General features: G+C 33.7%; 1 protein-coding gene across 9 annotated transcripts in view; it reads left to right on the forward strand.

Annotated features, from left to right (window-relative positions):
* The window catches only part of LOC111051939, a 35,689-nt gene that overhangs the window by 9,307 nt on the left and 4,337 nt on the right, over positions 1–22,045 (forward strand). For 3 of the 9 annotated variants that reach the window (XM_039443331.1, XM_039443332.1, XM_039443333.1), the window contains exons 3-4: positions 15,564–15,886; positions 17,918–18,042. The exons of 2 other annotated variants lie outside the window; for them this stretch is intronic. In XM_039443331.1, the coding sequence (XP_039299265.1) occupies positions 15,564–15,886; positions 17,918–18,042 (448 nt within the window). Of the gene's footprint in view, positions 1–7,837; positions 8,046–13,325; positions 13,441–15,563; positions 15,887–17,917; positions 18,043–22,045 lie in introns of those variants that run through there. 4 more of the 9 variants (XR_005573389.1, XR_005573393.1, XM_039443330.1 and 1 more) reach the window with 3 other exon arrangements.

The raw sequence follows: 22,045 nt of genomic DNA on the forward strand, positions 1-22,045 counted from the left end.
TGAGGATTAGATTCAGGGAGGGGGACAGAGCTATTGTTATCAACTCAGAGGACGATCTGCAGAACTTATCAGTGAGTGGACTAGGGCGAAATGAATAAAGTGAAACCTTATCATGATAATTGACTTATGAGTACCTACTATTCTAATACTTATTGGACTTTGCTTACCTACCTTGTATAGTTTTTGATTTGTTTTTTCCTCTTTTCATTCACTCATTTTTCTTTCTCGTTCCTTCTCATTAACATCATTCTTTGTTATGTTGTGATAGTATATAGTCATAGTTGTATTGTTGATGTCATCTCGGGTCAGCTGTTCTGTGAAAACTGGCTTTCATTGCCAATCACTGTAGATTAGTTGAAGTGCACGTCGATCTAGAGATTGTGCTTATCTGTTCTTGTGATAAGGCAGTGGGGCAAGTTCACAGATCTCGGCTTGGTATCGCAATGCTATCCATAGCTGGTTTTACTGCCTTTGTTGCTTGGATCGATGGTGGTACTTTGATAAACCATTCTCGATAGGTACTGTCCGTTTCGAGTTGGTTGATAGTGTATTTTTCTGTCAGCTGAAACGTTTTTGTTTACGTTGTAGCTCTACAGTTACGTTGATGATAATGATTATGATGTTTATGATGATTGTTAATGCAAGTTGATTGTTGAGTGATGTGTGAATGGGATTTACACTCTCTGAATGTGGGTATTATATTTGTATGGTTCAAATTAACCTTATCAATTGACTTATTGTTTCCTGATCGCGGCTGGTTTAGGTTAACTATTATGAGTTTATTTCTTTATATATTTTTTTATTTTACACTGTTTCTTTATTATACGATAGTCATTGTTTTTCATTTTTCAAGTATTTTTGTAGTGAATAGTCTTACTTTTCATTCTTTCTTTTTTTTTTTCTTTTTGCTGTTTGTATTTTCGTCTTTGTTTGAAAGTGGTGGCCTATTTCTCTTAGCAACAATTAGCTTCAGTCATGTCACGGTCTACGATGAATGGTTTAACTGTCTATTACCAGAACGTTAGAGGTCTGAGGACAAAGACTCACATCTTTTCGAGGTCAATTGCTGCATCGAATTATGATGTGATATTGTTGACTGAAACGTGGCTTAACTCTGGCTTCTCCAGCAGTGAACTCTTTGATCGAAGATATGTTGTTTATAGAAGAGATCGTGAAAATAGTGATTCTTGTCGGGGTGGTGGTCTTATTATAGCGGTTCGGAAAAATATCCAGTCTGATGAGTGTGTTGGTATCAACTTATTGCTCACTGATGGGAGATTTGAGAGCTTAATGATTAGAGTTATGTCGCAGGAGGGCCCTGTCTATCTTAACCTTGTGTATTTCTACATTTCTGCAAATGCTAATGATTATGACATCTATTGTGATTGCCTGGAAAGTCAATGTCATTCAGTTAAAGAGAGGTTGTTTATTTTGGGTGACTTCAACTTACCTGAGATCTCTGATAACAATTTTGAGCTCAGGTCAGGTTCGGTGGCCGCTAGAAGACTTGGTGAACTCTCTAGTTTTTATAACTTGCATCTTTTCAATTGTGTTCAAAATGCCAACAATCGTACTCTCGATCTGATTCTATGTAGCCTGCCCGTTGTGGAGGTTGCCCATGACCCTGTGCCCTTGGTACCTGAGGATCGAGATCACCATCCTGCTTTGTGCATGGAACTGATTATTGATTCTCCTAGGGAGCCACGTTTGCAATCCGGAACGCGTTCTATTTTTGATTTCAGAAGGGCTGACTATTTATCACTTTATGTGATGTTGCGAGATGTAGATTGGAGTGGTTTGTATCTGCTGAGAAATGTTGATGATGCTGTCAACTTTTTCTATGGTGAGATATTCAGGTGTTTTGAGGCCACTATACCTAGGAAGACACTAACAAATGAAACATCCAAATACCCCTCATGGTTTACTGCAGAGATTATTCAAAAGCTCAAAAGAAAGAATAGGTGCGCTCGAAAGAAGAATTACTCCAGTTTCCATAACAATCAATATGTCGCCTTACGTAGAGAACTGAAAATTTTAATTTCAACAGCTTATAAGAGTTATGTTGATAGAGTCCAGTCCAATGTCAGTCACGATTCCAAAGAATTCTGGAAATTTATTAATAATAAGCGAGGCTCGGGAGACTTTTGTGAGACCATGCTTTTCAAAGATGAAGAGTTTACTGGCTCGGAAATTCCTTCTGGTTTTGCAAAGTTTTTCAAGTCTGTCTATACCCCAATTACGGCTTGTTACAAGATGGATGAGGACAATGGACTTTATGGTGAGGGCTCCAATAGTGCTCTGAATATTTCTTCAGTATCTGAGGATGACATACGTCAAGCAATCAAGAGCCTCAAGCCGAGAGTAGCTCCGGGTCCTGATGGTATACCAGCTTTCATTATCAAGGGTTGCAGCGAGCTCTTGGTGGCCCCCCTCAAGTATCTGCTTGATTTATCTCTTTGTAAGGGTGTTTTCCCCAGTGAATGGAAAATCTCCAAGATTATCCCTATTTTCAAATCTGGGAAAAGGACTCTAATAGAGAATTATCGTCCAATCTGTTTACTTTCTGTATTTTCTAAGATATTTGAAAAGATACTATATAATAAGATGTTTTGGCATGTAACTCCTATGATTTCTGACTGTCAACATGGTTTTTTAAGGGGTAGGTCTGTGCTGACTAATCTTCTCGAATTTACAATGTTTGTTTCGAGTGTGTTGGACTCAGGTGGAGAGGTTGATGTGGTTTATACCGACTTTGCAAAGGCATTCGATCGAGTAAGCCATAGTGTGTTGCTGTATCGCCTCTCTAGTCTTGGCTTCAGTGATTCTCTGGTCGATTTGTTCAGATCATATTTACTCTACAGGCCAAATATAGTGACTGTCAAGGGGATGGATTCCCCCCATTACTACAGCACCTCTGGGGTTCCTCAGGGAAGTAACTTAGGACCGCTCCTTTTCTTGCTGGTAATCAATGAACTTCCACTACAGTTGTCATCTAAGTGTCTGATTTTTGCTGATGACATGAAGATATTCCGAGAGGTTGGTAGCCAGGATGATAGCTGTCAATTACAGTTGGATATTGATTGCATAGTTGCATGGTGTCATGCTAATAGCTTGGAAATTAATTTTTCTAAATGTAAGTGTATCACCTACTCTAGAAAACGATGTCCTTCTGCTTACACGTACAGGATTGGTGAAGCGGTTCTTAACAGAGTCAACACTTGCAAGGACCTGGGAATCATATTTGATAGTTCACTTACTTTCTCCTCTCACATTGAATTTGTGTCTTCCAAGGCTAACAGATTACTGGGGTTTGTCCTGAGAAATGCAGCTGACTTCAGCAATGTTGTGGCAATACTGAGTGTCTATTATGCCTTGGTAAGAAGCACTTTGGAGTATGGATCCATGGTTTGGAGTCCTCACTCAGACCAAAACATTCGGGTCATTGAAAGGGTACAGAACAAGCTGATGAGGTTCTTATACTTCAGAAGGTTTGGTGGGTCGTGTCCCCTGGGGTTCCCGACTCAGCGATTGAGGGATCTTTTCCTATTGGAGTCTCTACGTCAGCGTCGAGATAAAACATCTGTCTTGTTTGTTTGGGCATTGTTGGATGGTGCTGTAAATTCTCCTACCTTGCTTGCAATGCTGAATATCAGTGTTCCAGCATTCAATAGGCGGAATGCTAACTTGTTTGCGGCTCCAAGGTGCAGAACGGTGCACCATTTTTTTTCACCTTTCATAAGAGTGCAGAGATTGATGAACAAATTGAGTTTGAATGTTCAGCTTGCTGGGTCAGAGAGAGAGGTGAGGAGTGGGTTGCTGAGGTCAATCCCTCGTTGATGGTTGGAGTTTGATTGGAGAAAGTCTTCTGTGACAGTGATCTCTTTGCTTTTTACTACTCCTTAAGTTGTGTGTTTAATTATTTCCTCTTGTTACTATTTTTTTCTCTCTCTTCCTAGAATGACTTCTGTTTAATCATAGAGACTTTTTTTTTCATTTCATTTCATTTTCATATTTTCATTTTATTATTTGCTGTGTTTATTTTTTCTGCTATCAAAAATTGTGTTTAAATTTTCTGTTATGTATATTTTTCAGAAAGACTTTTCGTAAAAATTTCATAAACTTTTCATTTCTTTCAATATTTGTATTAAATATTCATTTTTAAATTGTTTCACTTGTATTATGTGTTAAGAGAGCAATTATGGGATATTATCCTTGTGCTCTCATATGTATCTCAAATAAATTATCATTATCAAATTATCATCATTTGTAAGCCATGGGAAATTTTTCATTGGCAAAATGCTATCATTAAAATAACACTTCACAAAATAACACTTTTGGCGCGAACGGCTGCCCACTTGAGAACTATTTATTTTATGTCAAACTTTTTCTTTTATTGTTATTATTTATAGTCTAATAGCATTAATGTTTTTTTTAATAAAACTTTCCCATTAAATTAATATATAATATTTTATTAAATTAATTCCCTGATCAAAAGGAGATAGAAAGAAGATAGAAATAGAAATATATTTATTAGCTGATAAATACTTGAAATAGTACAGTGGGCCATGTCACATATAAACATCTCAATATAAAAAATACAGGTTCCAACACACTTTTAAACATTAATCAATATAACATAACAATTCTAATCATCATATAAATTTGCCAGTCAGCTTGGAAGAAACTATTTACAATATCACAAGGGAGATCAATGAACTCTCCAACACTGTACAGTGAGTTCTCCAAAAGCATCCTTTTCACAATTGTTTTGAAAACAGATATACTCAGATTCCTGGAACACAACGGTAATCTATTGAAAGCTTTTATTGATGGGACGTCAGATTGACACTGCAACTCTCTCAATTTTACGTAGGGAACATTCAAATAATTACCCTGTCTAGTGCCGTGCCTATGCATTTCTGATCTACACTTCAAAGTATGCAACTCGTTTTTTACTTTTATCAGAAGGAGCCTAACATACAAACTAAACACTGTCATAATCTGTTGTGATTTTAAAAGAGGATGACATTGCGCATAGTAGTTTGAACCAGTCATAATTCTCAGTACTTTTTTATGGAGTAATAGAATTTTTCCGACATTAGCTGCCTCACCCCAGAGAATATGTGTGACACTATCTGTGACACTAGAATGATCGTTAATGGTCTGGTGAAAGACTGGGTTCTATTACTTAGGTAGCTTTTAAATAAGTCAAGGGGTACCCCCCTAATTCCATAGGACTCAAGTTTGTCGAACAATGTATTATGTGGTATTTTGTCAAAAGCTTTGCGGATTTCTAGAAAGACAGCAATCGTTTTCATATTTGTATTTATTTTATCAGAGAGGGGATTCGTAAATTTTATTAAAGCATCATATGCACTTTTACAACTTTGGAAACCAAATTGGTTATTGTTTATCATTCCGTTTTCATTTAAGAAAGAAATAACTCTTGACTTTATAAGTTTTTGTTCTCTCTTTATTGTATAGATAATTAGTTGGATAGTTCAGATATATTCAAATAATTGTATCTGAATGAGTAGTAAAAGTGATCATTTTCAACTATTTACCAAATTTTATAAGTTAAAAAAAATTCTATCTACTCATTGACTTACGTTAGGTATTCATTTTCTATTTAAATTTCATAAAGTTGGAACCTACAAAATTCGGCAATCTCAAACTCACAACAGATTTTAATTATCTACTATGGCTAATTGTATCTTAGTCGACTTGAAATTTTTTGATCAAGATCTTGATACACTAGAAATAATGAGGAGTTCACTATTGTTCTAATATTGCAGCTATTATAACTCAATATCAGGGCACCGAGCTTCGCTCGTTATTTATTTATTGATAAACAAGACACAATTCTTTAAAATGATTGGGGAAGGATTAATATGCACAGCCCAAAACTGTTTCGTCCCCGAATTTTGATTCATATACTATAAATAATCCAAAAAGTAGGTTATGTTCCATACACTTGGATTCAGGTCCAATTTCCAATCCTAACTTTTGAAAACAGAAAAGTTTCAATTTAGATTGTTTACAAACCAAATTGAATAAAAAATAACTCTCACTAATTACTTAAAACTGTAAAATAATGATTAACTTTGAAAACTCTGATATACTTCAATTTAGAATGATATACCATGTTATGTTCAGTTATTTCACCTTTCAAACCCTTAAGGTTTCTTTATCTTTCAGATCGTGATTATATTTTACAGCTGGCTATACGTCAGTCTATGAATTTCGGGGATGAGATATTTTGATTTTCCATAGACGCACTCGCTCACTCACTTCCATTATCCACAGACGACGAAAGTCTCAGCTGTTTTTCCAAGGATGAATTATCCTTTTAATGTCCTTCAGCGAGTTTCCCCAGGAATGAGACCTAGTGCGATCGAATTTTTATATCATAAACCTACTATGTTCCAAATTTTATGAATATCGTTAGAGCCGTTTTCGAGATCCGTTGGACATAAATAACTAACCAAATAACCATATAAATAACCAATAAATATATACAGAAATTGCTCGCTTAAGGCCGTGCAAAGGCTAAAAATAAACTTTCTACTGATGATATTTTTCAAAGTTTTCGATTTGTATACCATCAAGCTATCAAAATGAAATAGTTTTCTCAGGGAAACATTTTTTTCCAATCATTACTTTTCGAGATATGAGCGCCTAAAGTTTGCATTTTTGGGACAGAACATTTCAAATTCGGTAAGAGATAAATCCATGAAATTTAGAGGATGAATTCTTCATGGTAATTTTGATTAAATAAATCAAAAATTTTCTGAAGATATACATTTCTGAGAAAGTTATTCAATTTACTAAAAATGACCTAAAATAACTTCTAGTTGAGTTATTTTTGGTCATTTTTGGGTAATTGAATAACTTTCTCAAAAATTGATATTTTTAAAAGATTTTTGTTTTATTCAATTAACAATACCGTGAAGAATTTATCCTCTGAATCTCATGGATTGAACTCTTACCGAATTTGAAATGTTCTGTTCCAAAAATTTAAACTTTAGGCGCTCATATCTCAAAAAGTAATGATCGGGAAAAAAATGTTTTCTTGAGAAAACTTTTCCATTTTTATACCTTGATGATATACATATCGAAAAAATTGAAAAATATCACCAGTAGAAAGTTTATTTTTAGCCTTTGCACAGCCTTAACATAAAGGATAGGATAGGATTCTGCATTAGTTCTCGAATAAGATGAGAAGAATCGCCAATTTTGGGCGTATGGTTTGCGAAATTTTGATGTCCTTTGACACAAAACTTCTACATCCTATCTGAACCTTTAACCAAATTTTAACGTTTCTTGTTCGTTTGTTCTCAAAAAAGTAAAAAAAATAAAAACACCAAAAATGTTGGGAAAACGCATATCTGGCGTAATTTCAAAGCCATTTTAACACTTTTGCACCTCTAACGCCATTACCTTGTTGTCGCTCTGGTTGTAAAACCACGACTAGTAATGACGCAAGTATGCACCGGGCTTTAGCTGAACCTTTGTATCAAATTTTTAGAATTTCTGTCTATTAGTTCTTGAAAAAGCTGAGAATTCACAAAAACGCTGTTTTTGGGTCTATGTTTTGTCTAAATTTTATTGTAGTGCATATTATATCCTTACAAAAAAAAAAACAATCATAATTTTTTTCTGATTTACTGAGAAATTCAGAAGTTGTAAATGGGAGACATTATATAGCTCTATAATATTATATTTTATATTATATTATAGCTCCATTAACTCCAATACTTATCCAGTCCTTGTAACTTGGCTTTTGTTTATAATATAACATAGCCTATTTTTACTTACTTTTAATCTTTTTTGACAGGTCATCTCATTTTACCGACATTAATGGTTTGGCGGTTGCAATCCGTAAATCGTTCCAAAACTGCATTCTCTACACAAATTGACGAAATTATACTGATAAGATGAATGAACCACCGAAGAGCCTGATTATCATTTGGAAATTCCTAATTAGCTTACGCAATTTATCATGTTCAATGAATTAAACATTTTTTATCGTTTATAAAGTTTAATATGTATCTGTACTTTCTATATAATCCCTTCAAATTCTTTATTTCTAAAAGAAAATTTTTTGGATTGTTAATTGTGTTCAATCGTGTAAGTCTTATTTCGGGCTATTTTTTATCTAAATAAAAAGTTAATAAACAATGACTATGCTATTTTAACTACATATAAATAAAAACGTGCAAAATAAATTTAGAGTGTGGGTGCAAATTCATTGGGCAAGTGAGCTCACATATTGTTCGAAATTATGTTTTCTTTAAGTTTCTGGATATTATGTTTTATGGATGTTTCATATCATTCTTTATTCAATCTACATTGAATATTATTTTTGCAATTTCGAATGTCTCCAAATGCTTCTAAGTTAAGCTATGAGAAAAAGCTATATAGTCTATGTGAACTGAAAATATAGTCTCAATTCTCGAGTATTTCAACCATATGAGTAAACGTAGGCGTTGAACAATAACAACCGTATCAAATAGCTTGTCAAGTTTTTCATGTTTAGAAGGAATAGTCGGACATTTTTCCTGGAATAATGCCTGTGGGTAAATCCACTTCTCTAAACAATGACTGTATAGTTGCATTGTGTGTGTGTTAGGTGTGTGTGTGTGTGTGTGTGTGTGTTCACTGGAGAGTGACTGAACATTTCAAACAGTCCAGGAATTGAGTGTGATAGAGAGAGAGTGTGAAATCGTGAGTGAGAGAGAGAGTGGGCGATCGTGAGTGAGAGAGAGAGAGAGTGTGTGTGTGTGTGTTCACTGGAGAGTGACTGAACATTTCAAACAGTCCAGGAATTGAGTGTGATAGAGAGAGAGTGTGAAATCGTGAGTGAGAGAGAGAGTGGGCGATCGTGAGTGAGAGAGAGAGAGAGAGAGATCGTGAGTGAGAGAGAGAGATAGAGAGAGTGAGTGGGAGATCGTGAGTGACAGAATGAGTGGGCACTCTATTGTAATTTTCTTTCAGGATTGAAGGATCTGTATTTCCTGATAGACTACGATAATAATGTGAACAGTGTAAACATTGCATGTGACAATATTTTATTAAGTATATGAGGCATAAACACCCATGAAATGAGTTGATGGTATAGATACATGTAATCATGTATAGATACATGTGAGGGTACGAGTAAAATTACGTTCATGAACATTTCCTTCTCAAAAAATATTTTAGAACGTAACATTCAACCGTCGATATTACGATCCATTTGCTTAAGAATTTTCTAGAAACTTTAAGCTAGAACTAGTGACTATTGCTATGAGCATCTGCTGATCTGCATTCGTCAGTAACACTAACTTTAACATGACAACTTTAGTAGAAGGGTATATGAAAGCCCACTTTTGACTTTAAATTCAATATTACCGTTTATAATTAAACCAATGAATTGTATGTAGAATATCATTTCCGATATTCTACTGAGACCACATTCAACCAGTAGTGCTAAAAACATTTCAGGATTGAAAGGAAATTAAATTTTAATTCAAGCGTGAAATTTAATCAGAAATAATTAAAATTATTTCTCCTATTGTCAGAATCAGTAGGAGGAAAATTGTTTGGCCTCTGAGGAGTTTCAAAATTAAGGAGAGCGGCTGAATGGGGTGTCAACATACATGCTATTAATAGCTCGGACCACTAGGCTATGACTACTGGAATATCTGATATGGTATTCTACACACAATATTCTGTGGTTAAATTATAAATTTTAAGAAAGTCGCAATTTGACATGATTTGGAAATGCTGTTATTTCATCGAATGGGGTAAAGTCTCAACGTGTTTTATACAATTCTATAGATTCTATAGTGGTTAGGTTTACCTTGTCTGTAAAATAGAACAAACAAAATTCTTAGTAAGACGACACTATCTAGAATGATTTCAGAAATGAATGCGACGAAGGCTATGAAAGGATGACATCTGTCAACACTGGGTGTCTGAAAGAAAGGGTCAGTAATCCTATTCCAGGTAGTATCAACTTTCCCGGAATGAATCTTTTCAGAACTTAGAAGCTTTTGTGAAAGGCTGCTTTTCTCGAAAATGACTAGCGCTAATACAATATGTACTTTTCAAGCTTTTGGGAAAGACCCGCTTTCTCAACAATGACTTTGGCTGAAAGTGAAACATGTGTTTTGAAACCTTCTTTTCGCATGGACACCTCAGTTGGAATTCTACCTTCGTGATTGAATCTTCAACTACCTATTCTAGCTCCAGCTCAAGGCAACTGTTTCAGCGCAGACATATCTAGGCTCAGCTACTATCTACGCTTTATAGCATCCAGTATTTTTTAATACTATTACTTTTAGTGATTCTTAATACTACTCTCATCCAGAATTTCCATAAAGGTAAGATTATTTATGAATAATAATTCTTGTAGTCTAGTGTAAACCCAAAATTTTCATTTGCCAGATTTGCACGTAACCGAAATGAAATTTGTACTTTTTAGTAATATAGGCTAGTAATTTTTCATGAATTAATCAGTAAATAACCTCTGGTTCTATTTTGAAAAAAAACATATTTTGCTACTTATTATCTAGAATATTTCCATTTCATGTACTAAAAAATATTGATTAGCCATGAAAAAGTAAATTTGATCATATGCTTATCGTATTATATATATTCAGCAATAATACTTTTTGAATAATCAAGTAAATAGTTGATGCCTAATCACGCTAGAACTGAATTTAACGAAAATGTTCTTTGCTGATGAATGTTTCATGAGATGGTAATTCTAATAATGTGATCACTATGATTACCGACGAATAATGTCTCGTGTTTTATCTGACTCTTTTTTTTCCTTAAAAAAATGAGGATTCCTTTATTCTTTGCTCTTCTGCTACGTGAAGAGACAATAATAGTTTTCCATTTCCTATAAAAAAATTTTTTCAACTTTCAAGATGTTATAGATACATTTCTTATTTTTACTGTGAAATATGATGAAATTTTTAATATAATTTGAATGTAAACTGTAATTTTCATATACAATGTACATACTAACCAGTTTCACATCAACTTTCATATTCATGGCTTAAATTTATGAAAATCTATTTAAAATCCACATTGTTTATTCTCGTGCAATAATAATTGTACTGTATAAATTCACGGTGTTCTAGTATCGTTTTTTATCACAACCTCAGGAGTTTAATTTATTTGTCACAAACCTAGAAAGGCTCATCGACAAATTCCAGTTTGTTGTGGTTTAACAGTAATGTAAAATGCGGCAGTAATAGGTTTGAATGTTATTGTTTCTTCTAGTAGCCCCGTCAATAAAGGTTTTTTCGGTCCGAAAATTAAATAAAAGCAGAATCTAAGAATCTTTCACCATCCCTAGAACCATTCCATCACCATCATAGAACCCTCCCAGAGGGTCATTCTCCCAATTGAAATCCCCTTGGAGCTTTTACCTCTAGCCCCCATCAAAGTTGTAAAGTGCAGGTAATCACGGGAAATTAATTATCTCTATAACCATTGATCGGAAAGAGTTCTATCATATGTCATTCGATTCGTTGCATTATGGACTACAATATTAGTTAATTCAGTTTTCTCGATAAAATAATATATATGTAACAATTTAGGGGTTTTGCAATTTGATTTTTTTTCGATTAACTTCGAAGCAAATAATTTTAAAGAAAAATGAGTCAAGTAATTAATGTAGCCACTTTCATTGCAAATCCATTGATGTGTATTTTTTGTTATGTATTTGCTATTCGATTTGACGCTAGGAAGGGGAAACAGCCAACGCGTTTTTATATTTTATCTATTGTTTTGACATGCGCTGAATCTAAATTTTCATTTTTCAATACTCTTGAAAATATAATAATTTTCTTGATTTAACCACGCTGTTGATAAAAATCAGGTTTTCGTTGTCTGCTCACAGAACTTATTAATTTGAAGTGTGCCTTCTCAATACGAGTCAAAGGTATCACAATTTGATAATTCTAGTTTCAGATATTCATGTTCTTCAATGAAGTTTGATGATATAAATATTATGTATTCGACTCCCTCATATATTTATTGTATCCACGAAAAAATAAAATAAATAAAAATATATTATCCTTATTTTATAAAAAATGGATACGGTATCCAAAATTTCTTTTCATAGCGTTGTTGTGTTTTTTCTTGTTTGATTACTCTTTATAATTTAAACACTTGATAATGGGATGAGTATCATCAGATCAAGTGAACAAGGAAAATAAAAGGGTAGGCATACTAGTGATACACTATTATGATAACACTACTCCTGATGAGTTGTAAAATTTCAAGCTGAAAAGAGATTAATTTGTTGCTCATTTGGTTCAAATATTTACAAATGTTACCAAATATTAGCAATATATCACATGTAGGTGTGTGAGAACAAATTATTCTAAAGTTTAATATTCTCACTGACCGTGAAAAAGAAATACCAAGCCAGAATCTGTTCCGTTCACAATCATCATTTTATCAGAGCTTCCAAATTAATGCTATTTAAATTTAACTATGGATGTTATCCTCATCTCACAATTCCCTATTTATCCTTTATCGTGATCTAGAATAAAGTAGTTTTAATGTCTATAATCAAAAAAATGAATGTTCAGTACCTATAATAAATATTACAAATAACATTTCTAGTAATAATGCAACTTTTTTAATAGGAAAGAATGTTATGGTTCTCAAAATGACTTCCTCCATCACAGGCCGAGATTAATTGAGCAACTGAAGTGACTATCCACTGTTCAAATTGCACTGTTTTACTTCCAAATGGATTAAATTGATTCTTTGACTCTTCAATGTAACAATTATTGTAAAAAAACGTCATCCAAATAGCATTTAAATTTGAATTTTCAGATCATGAAATTCATATCAAACTAATTCTTGAGAGAATAGTGATGAATTGCAAACAATGCATTTGACATTGATACAAAGCGATACAATGAAAACCAACATCGATTAATTTAATACTGGATTTATCAAATTCATATTACCGTACCTTTAAAACGTTATAAAATGTGAAACCAACATTTTAAATTTTCTCTACTGGAGGAAAACATAGATATGAAATTAAGAAGAGCCTCCATTGACTGCGATATAGTGAATTCTAAATGTAATTGCTAATAATTGGAAATTTTTGAATATTTCAATATTGGGATTTTATTGGAAAGACTCAATTGATGATCGCTCCTCTCAGATTATTTTAGAAAGACAAATTGTAAAGTTGTTTTAAAATGTACAGCCAACTGAATAAATTGAAACTGTTGATACAAATAAATGGCTTGTATATTATATTTTTTTACAATGAGTTTTATAATTGGATCTTTTGTTCACAGTGTTGAAGTGTCTAGTGAAAAATTGACAATGTCGAATGACCAATGCCTGGTCATTGGTGACTCCCAGACAAAATTCTTCGAGTTGTACTTGAAAAAAATCAAATGCGAGTTCAAGGTAATAAACAGTATAAATCAAAATAAACAATAATTATTATAAATTCTTGTAATTTTACAGAATTATCTGAACAATACCGGTTACAAATCACTATAAAAAACTATTGCAACATTTGTTTATTTTATGAATGCTTGTAATTTTACAGCATTATCTGAAGGATACCGTTTACAAATCACTAAATAACAATTACTACATTTGTTTAGTTTCATTGGTTTTACACTAATCTTCAGGTAAAGCATTTGCCTAGTATTGGCATAGATTTTTGTACGAATGTTCAGATCATCCTACTTATATACCTGTACCCTTGGAAAATTACGGTTTTTGACATATCTTTCCCATTATCTCAACTATCACTGAAGCTACTTATTTCATACTACTGGTTTTATTCTAGTTTCCAGCTAGCTGTATATAAGAGGCTGCCACAAATTTATAAAATTAATAATTTGAATATGCATTCTTCCTCCATTATTTTCTTGGCAGCTAAGCATTTTAAAACACATTTTTACCGAAACTTTGTTCTTTATTTTCAAAACTACCTACTCTCGAAGTTTATCGGTCCATTTCAGAAACACTTTGTTTTAATGAAAACACTGGGATGTTGTCGAAACTATCACTAATTTATTGTTAAATTACAAACAGGTTTCAACACCAATGATGTCATCTTCAGTGTAAAAAATACAATTTTTCACTCTGAAGATGACAAATTTTCACACTGAAAAAGTGAACCATCTCTCATCTCACATAATCTCTCAAAATAGGCTCATTTCTCACATCATGATAAATAAACAAAGGGTTTCAGATACTGTTGCTGGTGAGATATCTATCCATAATTAAACAATTTTCACACTGAAAAATTGAACAATTTTTCACACCGAAGATGACAGCTTTTGAGTTGAAAAGAGCAGTAGTCGTACCAATTTTCAAAGGTGGAGATAAACTACTACTGAATAACTATAGACCCATAGCGCTGCTCTCCATCTTCTCAAAAATATTAGAGAAACTGATGAAAACCAGATTATTAAAATTCTTAAACAGATATGATTTTTTCAGTAAAAACCAATATGGCTTTCGTGAAGGTTTCAATACTGAGCGTGCCCTAGTCGACTTTATGAGAATTATATATAACAATGTGAATGATGGTCTCATTGTAAATGCTTTATTTTTAGATGTGAGAAAAGCATATGATACGGTTGAGCATGGTCTTCTCTTAAATAAGTTGGAATCTACGGGGGTAAGGGGCGTGGCCCTACAATGGTTTTAATCTTTTCTAAGCGATAGAGTTCAATGTACAAAAATTAATGATACATGTAGTTCTTTTTCAAATGTAACTTCAGGACTCCCACAGGGATCAGTACTTTCAGCTATTATCTTTATAATATTTGTGAATGACCTATGTGATGCCGATTTCAATGGAAAAATCTTCTGTTATGCGGACGACACGGTATTAGTTAGTTCAGGAAAATCGTGGTCAATTTCTAAATTTCTTGATTCTTTAATAGTTATTTACATTTTTCACCTTAGTTCATACTTAATCAATATAGGAGTATTATTTCATTATTATCAAACTTAATAACACTTTTGTTTTGTTTTTCTAAATCATGTTTTATCATTATTTACTCATTAAAATACACTTGTACCGCAATGGCCGTATAATACTTTGCTTAAGTTTTTAAAATAGCAACTATATAGTATTTAATTTATGTAACTAAGACTCATGACACTGGCAGCGCCTATACACAATTGCTGCCACTTTAATTCTAAGAGAGAGATTCTTTATTGTAAAAATTTTGCTATGCAAAAGGATAATAAATTTCATTTTCATGTTTGTTATTTAAAAATACATTAGAGATGTTTTTTGACAACATCCCAGTGTTTTCATTATGGATAGATATCACAACATCTCACCAGCAACAATATCTGAAACACTTTGTTTATTTATCATGATTATGAGAGATGGATCTACAGTTCTAGGTGGGTTCCGGGAAACGATTTTTAAACTCATAAATGGGATTAAGATGGCTCTTAAAATGGTCACCCTTACAAAGGGAGTATGCACATGCAAAGTATATCAACTTTTCTGTTCGTAACAGACTGTCAATAACAAAATTCATCTTTTGTTGTAGGTTGGTGTGGACTCGAAATCTGGGCGCAAAATACAAGATGTGGATTGTGTTCCTGAGGCAGTTAAGCACAACCAACACATCATTTTACACTTGGGTACAAACAATTTGTCAGATGGAGATGCACCTAGCACTATTGCCGGACGCTTTGAGAAATTGATCGATGACATCAGACGTGTGAATCCCGATAGTAGTATCTACGTGTCATCAATTCTTCCTCGAGCAGTGAGTGGCTTTTCGGGGTCGAAAATGTCTGCTGAGAACATTGTTTTTCTCAATGAGAAAGCGAGAAGGACCAATTATCTCGTCACACTTGCTATTTCAAGGTATGTATTCCGACTCCTTGGTCGGCAGTACTTTATTTATTATTTTATGCTTCTGTAAAGTATTTCTCATAATTTCAGCTAACTAGAAACAAGCACACATTGAGTCTGCTATTGTTGTCTATGGTTGTGGATTTGAATCCTGCCCGGTGTATGATCATCTCATTGCATTTCCGTCGCATAAGCAATGAGTAAAATTCAATTTTACAGATTATCACACTTAGTAGTTCAACTCCAATCTTGGAAGCCCTTGGCGATAGAAAGTCGAAATTTATTATTGGTATTTAATTGTAGAAGAGAAATTTATTTTCAGTAGATGTATTATGCTCTACGTTTAAAGCGATATATGAATTTTACAAAGTAATAATTAGTATCAGCAAATAGCCTGCACGGGCTATTAAGTTGAACCTCTATAAAGTTGACAAAGTATTGGGAAAATAGCCTTAACACTCTGTATGTAGTTGATCAACAGTGAAATTTCTTATTAAGAATGTTTCATATCTGAATAATTATTGTAAGTGAACACTTACAATAACGCGTCATTTGACTGAGCAGTTCAGAGGAGATCGAAGAGGAGAAATTTATCACTATTAGATCAAGTGTCAACTGTTTCACACTTATATTGTACTATTGTCATCTGTGACGTCTGTTTTCCTCATCAACAACTTATAACAAGGCCAATGGTTCTATGACCTCACGCAGTCACGGCTGTGCGACAGACTAGACAAATCTTTTACTGGTAATATTTTTGAAAGCTTTTTTTGGATTTGGACACTATCAAGCAATGAAAATAGAAACGTTTCACACGAAAACTTTTTTCTGAATAACAATGTTTGATGCATGAGCGCTTAAAAATTAAATTTTTGAAACAGATCATTTCAAATTCGGTGAGAAATAAATAAATTGATTGAATTTCGTGGACACATTCAAACTTCTAGGTTTTGTTGAAGTAAAGACATTTTTTCTGAAAATATTAATTTTTGTAGTAGTTTAAAATACTCAAAATACCTTGAACTAAGTTATCTTGATTTTTTTTCATTTAAAAACTTTCTCAAAATTTTACATGTTGAGAAAAAACTTTCATTCAATTAACTATATCGTGCTGAACGTATCCTCAAAAAATTATGATGAAATTTAATTTTTTTCTTATCAAGTATTCAAAACTTGAAATCACATTCTCATTCCATATCATTATAAATTCTATCTTGATCTTGATGAGTAATAAAATAGAAATAATAAGATCTTAATAAGTTATAAAAGTCAATGCATCATCACGAGTTTCCTATTATGTTTATTAGTGTGTTTTAGCAACTAATTATGTAGGCTATTGACTATGAGCAAGGTCTATAGAAACCTTGATAGATCTTGACTTGGTTTTATAGACCTTCTTGAGCATCTACTGATCTACACTCTGTCAAATAATCATTGGAATTTAATTCGTCTCTAAGGCCACAATGAAACGATAAAAACTATTACATTGACTTTTTCGATTTATAAATTGGATTTGTTTGTCCTCAATTTGTTTATTTCATTGATGTTTTATAAATTACAATTTAAAATAGATTTAGAGAATGGGAGAGATAAGATTATATTAGAGTTATTTATCAATGTATGTTACAATTTATTCAGTCTTATACACTAATTTATAATTTATGACAGTATGGCTAATTATTCAACGAATAATTAATAATAATACTCTTTTTTCCCTTTTTTTGTTGAAACATCACCCTTTTATGTACCGTAGTTACATTACAATATTATATTATCAATATTCAAATTGCATTCAATCTTCATTCACATAAATATTTTGAAACAATCGTTGAATAATTAGCTATACTGTCATTTATTGTAAATCCGAGTATAAGTAATCAGAAGATATTGTAATTTACATGAATAAAAAACTCTAATATCTCTCCCTTCTTTCTCTTTCTCTCTTAAACCTCTTAAAAGGATTACAAAAATGCAATCATTTTCATGACTGGAAATGCAGCAAATAGGTCTTTTTGATAATTTTAATGCTATTGTTTGCCACAGAATCGAACGCTGTCACGTCATCAACAACAACTCACTTTTCATGGACTCGTTGAATGTTGTGAAAACAGGTCTCCTTTCCAAAGACGGGCTCCACCTACAAAGAGCAGGGATCATCGCTTTAATAGGTAATGTTATTTCTAGCGTTTGCAGTAGATTAAGGGAGTGTCCACCTCACCTTCCATCTCTCTTTAATTATGAATTGGCTTTTCCTCCTTTGTGTCCGAAACAAATGTCCAGTCTCACGCCCTCCGCTCCACTCCCTCTTGCTACATCAACAATTGATGATGATGCTACATCATACCGTGATGCGCTCATTCTACATGAAGCAGTTGAGGAACCAAAACCTCAACCGAAATCCTCTCATCCTCGAATCCAACCCAAAGTGACCAAACCCAGACCGCCGGTCACTATTGAACCTGTATTTTCATCTCCTTCTCCTGCCAAATTAATCGATCCTGATGGTTACCAACTGGTTACTTGCAGAGGAAGACATCACCGAATTTCCATGTCTCGTCATCGTTCCAGCCAGATCAATTCCATGTATGAAGGTATATATTCAACTCTGCGAAGCTCTTCTCCTTCCTTATCGCATGAGAGCAGTAATGAATCTGCAAGAGATCAAATTCCTGATAAATCACTTGTTCATGATTCATCAGATGCCAGCTGCGCTCAGCCCCTCAATCATTCTCGCTCCTCCAAGCAGAGAAGACGTAGAAGAAGGGGAGCTGGGTCCAAGTGGAATTTGACTGACAATAAGAAAGTGATGAAGAAGGAATCTGACAAGAAGCAGAGAAAATTGAATGCTGTTTATGAGAAAAGAAGGGGAATAACTTTGAAGAATGATAATACTGAATACGACTGGAATGAGGCCAAAGAATGGAATTCTATGGCTATGAAAAAGATCTTGGCTGGAACGATGAAGAGCAAGGGAAAGAAATGTGATGAGACATCACCAAAAATTGCTGGTGTTGAAAGAGTACCTCCTTATGTTCCTTCTCGTGAAGCCTATCCTTTTGCTCCTAATAAATCCTGCGCCTTCCAGCAGCTTCAATTGAAGCAACTTTTGAATGGTGGAGGTGACGGTGGAGACTACCCTAAACAATGTGATAGATGTAAGAAGATTTATAAATCACGTTGCTCTTTTGTAAATCATAAGAAACGTTGCCATACTCCCAATGAACCCCCCGTTTTCACTTGTGAATTGTGCAACAATTCTTACAAACTTCAAAAAATGTTTATTCGACATAGAGAAATTTGTAACGGTTCTTCCTACCATCGCACTTGTGAAGATTGCAAAGTAGTTTTTAAAACACTGTATTCATTCGCAAATCATAAGAAAAGGTATGTTGCAGAACAGAAGAAAACAGAAAAATCCTATTGCAGTTATGCAAATGTTCAGTTTGATAATGAATGTGCTTTCTATCGGCATAAATCATGTTGTGTAGTGTGTGACAATCGACAGGTTACATTAGTTTTTGACTCAATGTTTGAATTCGAAGAGTGGAAGATCAATGAAAGTAGGAGAACGTCATCGCAATTCAAAAAAGTTCGAGGTACATCAACATTGAAAGGAAATGTGAAAAATCATAATTTCAGTTGCATATTTAACAACACCCGTGCTCAAACTCCCAGAAGCACAGTTCGTCGAAGACAATATGGTCAAATCCCAAGAGGACAGTGCCATTCTCGAATAAATGTGATAGAATATGAGAATGGAAAAGTTGAGGCAACATATTCATCTGAACACTCACATCCATGTGGCCCGGAAACGCTGATTTATCATCGATGGTCCCCTGAAACGAGGAAGGCAGTGAAGAGTTCATTAAAGGATGGAGTTGATCCAAATGAAATAAGAAAGAAATTCACTATGAATGATGAAATGGTTGGTGCCGCTATCCAAAAAGAATCATTTATGACTAACCGACAGATATTGCGTTACAAATACAATTTATTACAGGAGAAGAGAGGCTACTGCGATGATGCCACTTTTTTGAAAAATCATGTTGACGGCATGAGTGACAGCGAAAGAAGGTGTATTTTAGCATATAAGCCGCAAAATTGTAAAACTTTAATTGGTGACAAAGGATATGATGAATTACCATACAGCGATGACTTGTTCATTTATGCATTCCAAACCGAACGCCAATTGAGACAGATGGAAGAAGGGGCAAAAACAATTGTTTGTATTGATGCCACCCACGATACTAACCGGTATGGATTCTATTTGGTTAACATACTTGTTCCAGACGAGTTCAAAAAGGGATTTATTGTAGGTCAACTAATTACAAGTCACTTGAGAAAAGAAATTTATGAGATTTTCTTTAAGAGCATCAAAGAGAGGATTCCGAATTTGATAGTTAATGCCGTAATGGCGGATAATGACTCAAGTATATGGAATGCCGTCGAAACTGTTTTCACTAAGGATACAAGACATTTGTTATGTGAGTGGCACGTGAAGAGAGCTCTCAGGTCCAATTGTGTGAAGAAAATCAGTGACCCAAGTCTAAGAGAAATGGTTGAGAAAAATCTAATGGCAATGATAAATAAGAGAAACGAGAACGATTTTAAAGCTGAGTTAGTGAAGTTATTTAATAAATTCGAAAACCCTCAACTTTCAAAGTTTAAAAAATATTTCTTAGATGAATATCTCCCAAAAAAAGAGAAGTGGGCCATGTGCTATCGCAATTTCTATCACGGTAATACCGACACAAATATGTATTTAGAATCATATCACAGCAAATTGAAACGTAGGCTCAATCGTATGTCCAATAAGAGAGTGCATGAATTAATTGAAATTTTATATGACATGGAAAACGAAAGATGGCTTGTTCTACAGCAACAACGTTTCAGTGAGCCACACGTAGACTTCCGTGTTAAGATTGATCACCGTCACAAGAATGGCATGAAAATTTCACCTGATAGTGTTAATAAGATTTCCGATAGGGTTTGGGAGGTTCAAGAATATGGTAGTAAGAAGTTCTTTGTTACGCAGCTTACGCACGAATGCAACATCCCTGACCACTGCTTCTATAAATGTGGAAATATGTCGTGTTCAAACCTTTGTTCCCACCTTTACAGTTGCTCTTGTGACGACATTTCAAATTTATGTGTACATGTACATAGAGTGTTTTCTTTAAGTATTAGTGATTTGCATTGTGATTTAGGCTTTAATGAGTTTTCCGATTTCATTAGTAATGAACAGTCAGGGATTGATGAAGTTACTTCTGAAAAATGTAATGTAGAAATCAGTTGTGATACAATATGCCAAATGCCACCAATGAAGATTCGATTTTCTCCTAATAGGAAGTTAGTACCGCAGCCAAGGTTTTACAGAACTTTGAAAAACCGATCAAAATGTAGGTCAATATTAAAGAAACCTAATATCAGCATTATTAAAAATTCAAAAAGTGAACTGCTGAGCTCAAATCAAGAGTTGCATGCAGAGAATCAACAAACTATTTTCAGAACAACCCAAAACAAATCATATATTGAAAAGAAACCAGAACCATTACTTATTGCTCAAAAAGGAACAATAAATAAAAAAAGTACTTTCACAAATCCCATAACTGATTTTAAAGCAGCGTCAGTTCAGAAAAAAGTCATAGACGATTTCTTTGTTTCTGATCTTGAACTCAAGTCCTTAGATTTTAACATCTCGAAACGTGAGGAGATTGAAATTATGAAATTCACTAAAAACCACTTTACTAGAGGCTATTTATACGATTCGGTTATTGATGCTTTTCTCCGTATTCAAATAACAAATATGAATAATAATAGTTTACTAATAAGAGGATATGAGGTTGACATCATTATGCAACCCAACAATTCCGTTGATGACTGTATAAATAGATTACCTCAAATAGACTATAAAGCTTTCAGCCAAATATTTTTACCTTGTTGTATTAACCAACACTGGTTTCTCATTGCAGTTCAAGTCACTGAGAGAAAAATGTTGTTCATTGATCCTCTTCATTGCAACATGGATAACATGTCGAATCCCCAATTATATCTTTTGAACAAATGTCAAACTGTTCTAAGTAAATTGTTAGGAGACAATCTTCAAGAGTGGACCCCTCCATTCACTCCACCACATGTATTACAAAAAGATGGACATAACTGTGGACCACT

The sequence above is a fragment of the Nilaparvata lugens genome, chromosome X (assembly GCF_014356525.2).
Source record: "Nilaparvata lugens isolate BPH chromosome X, ASM1435652v1, whole genome shotgun sequence".
Lineage (NCBI taxonomy): Eukaryota > Metazoa > Arthropoda > Insecta > Hemiptera > Delphacidae > Nilaparvata > Nilaparvata lugens.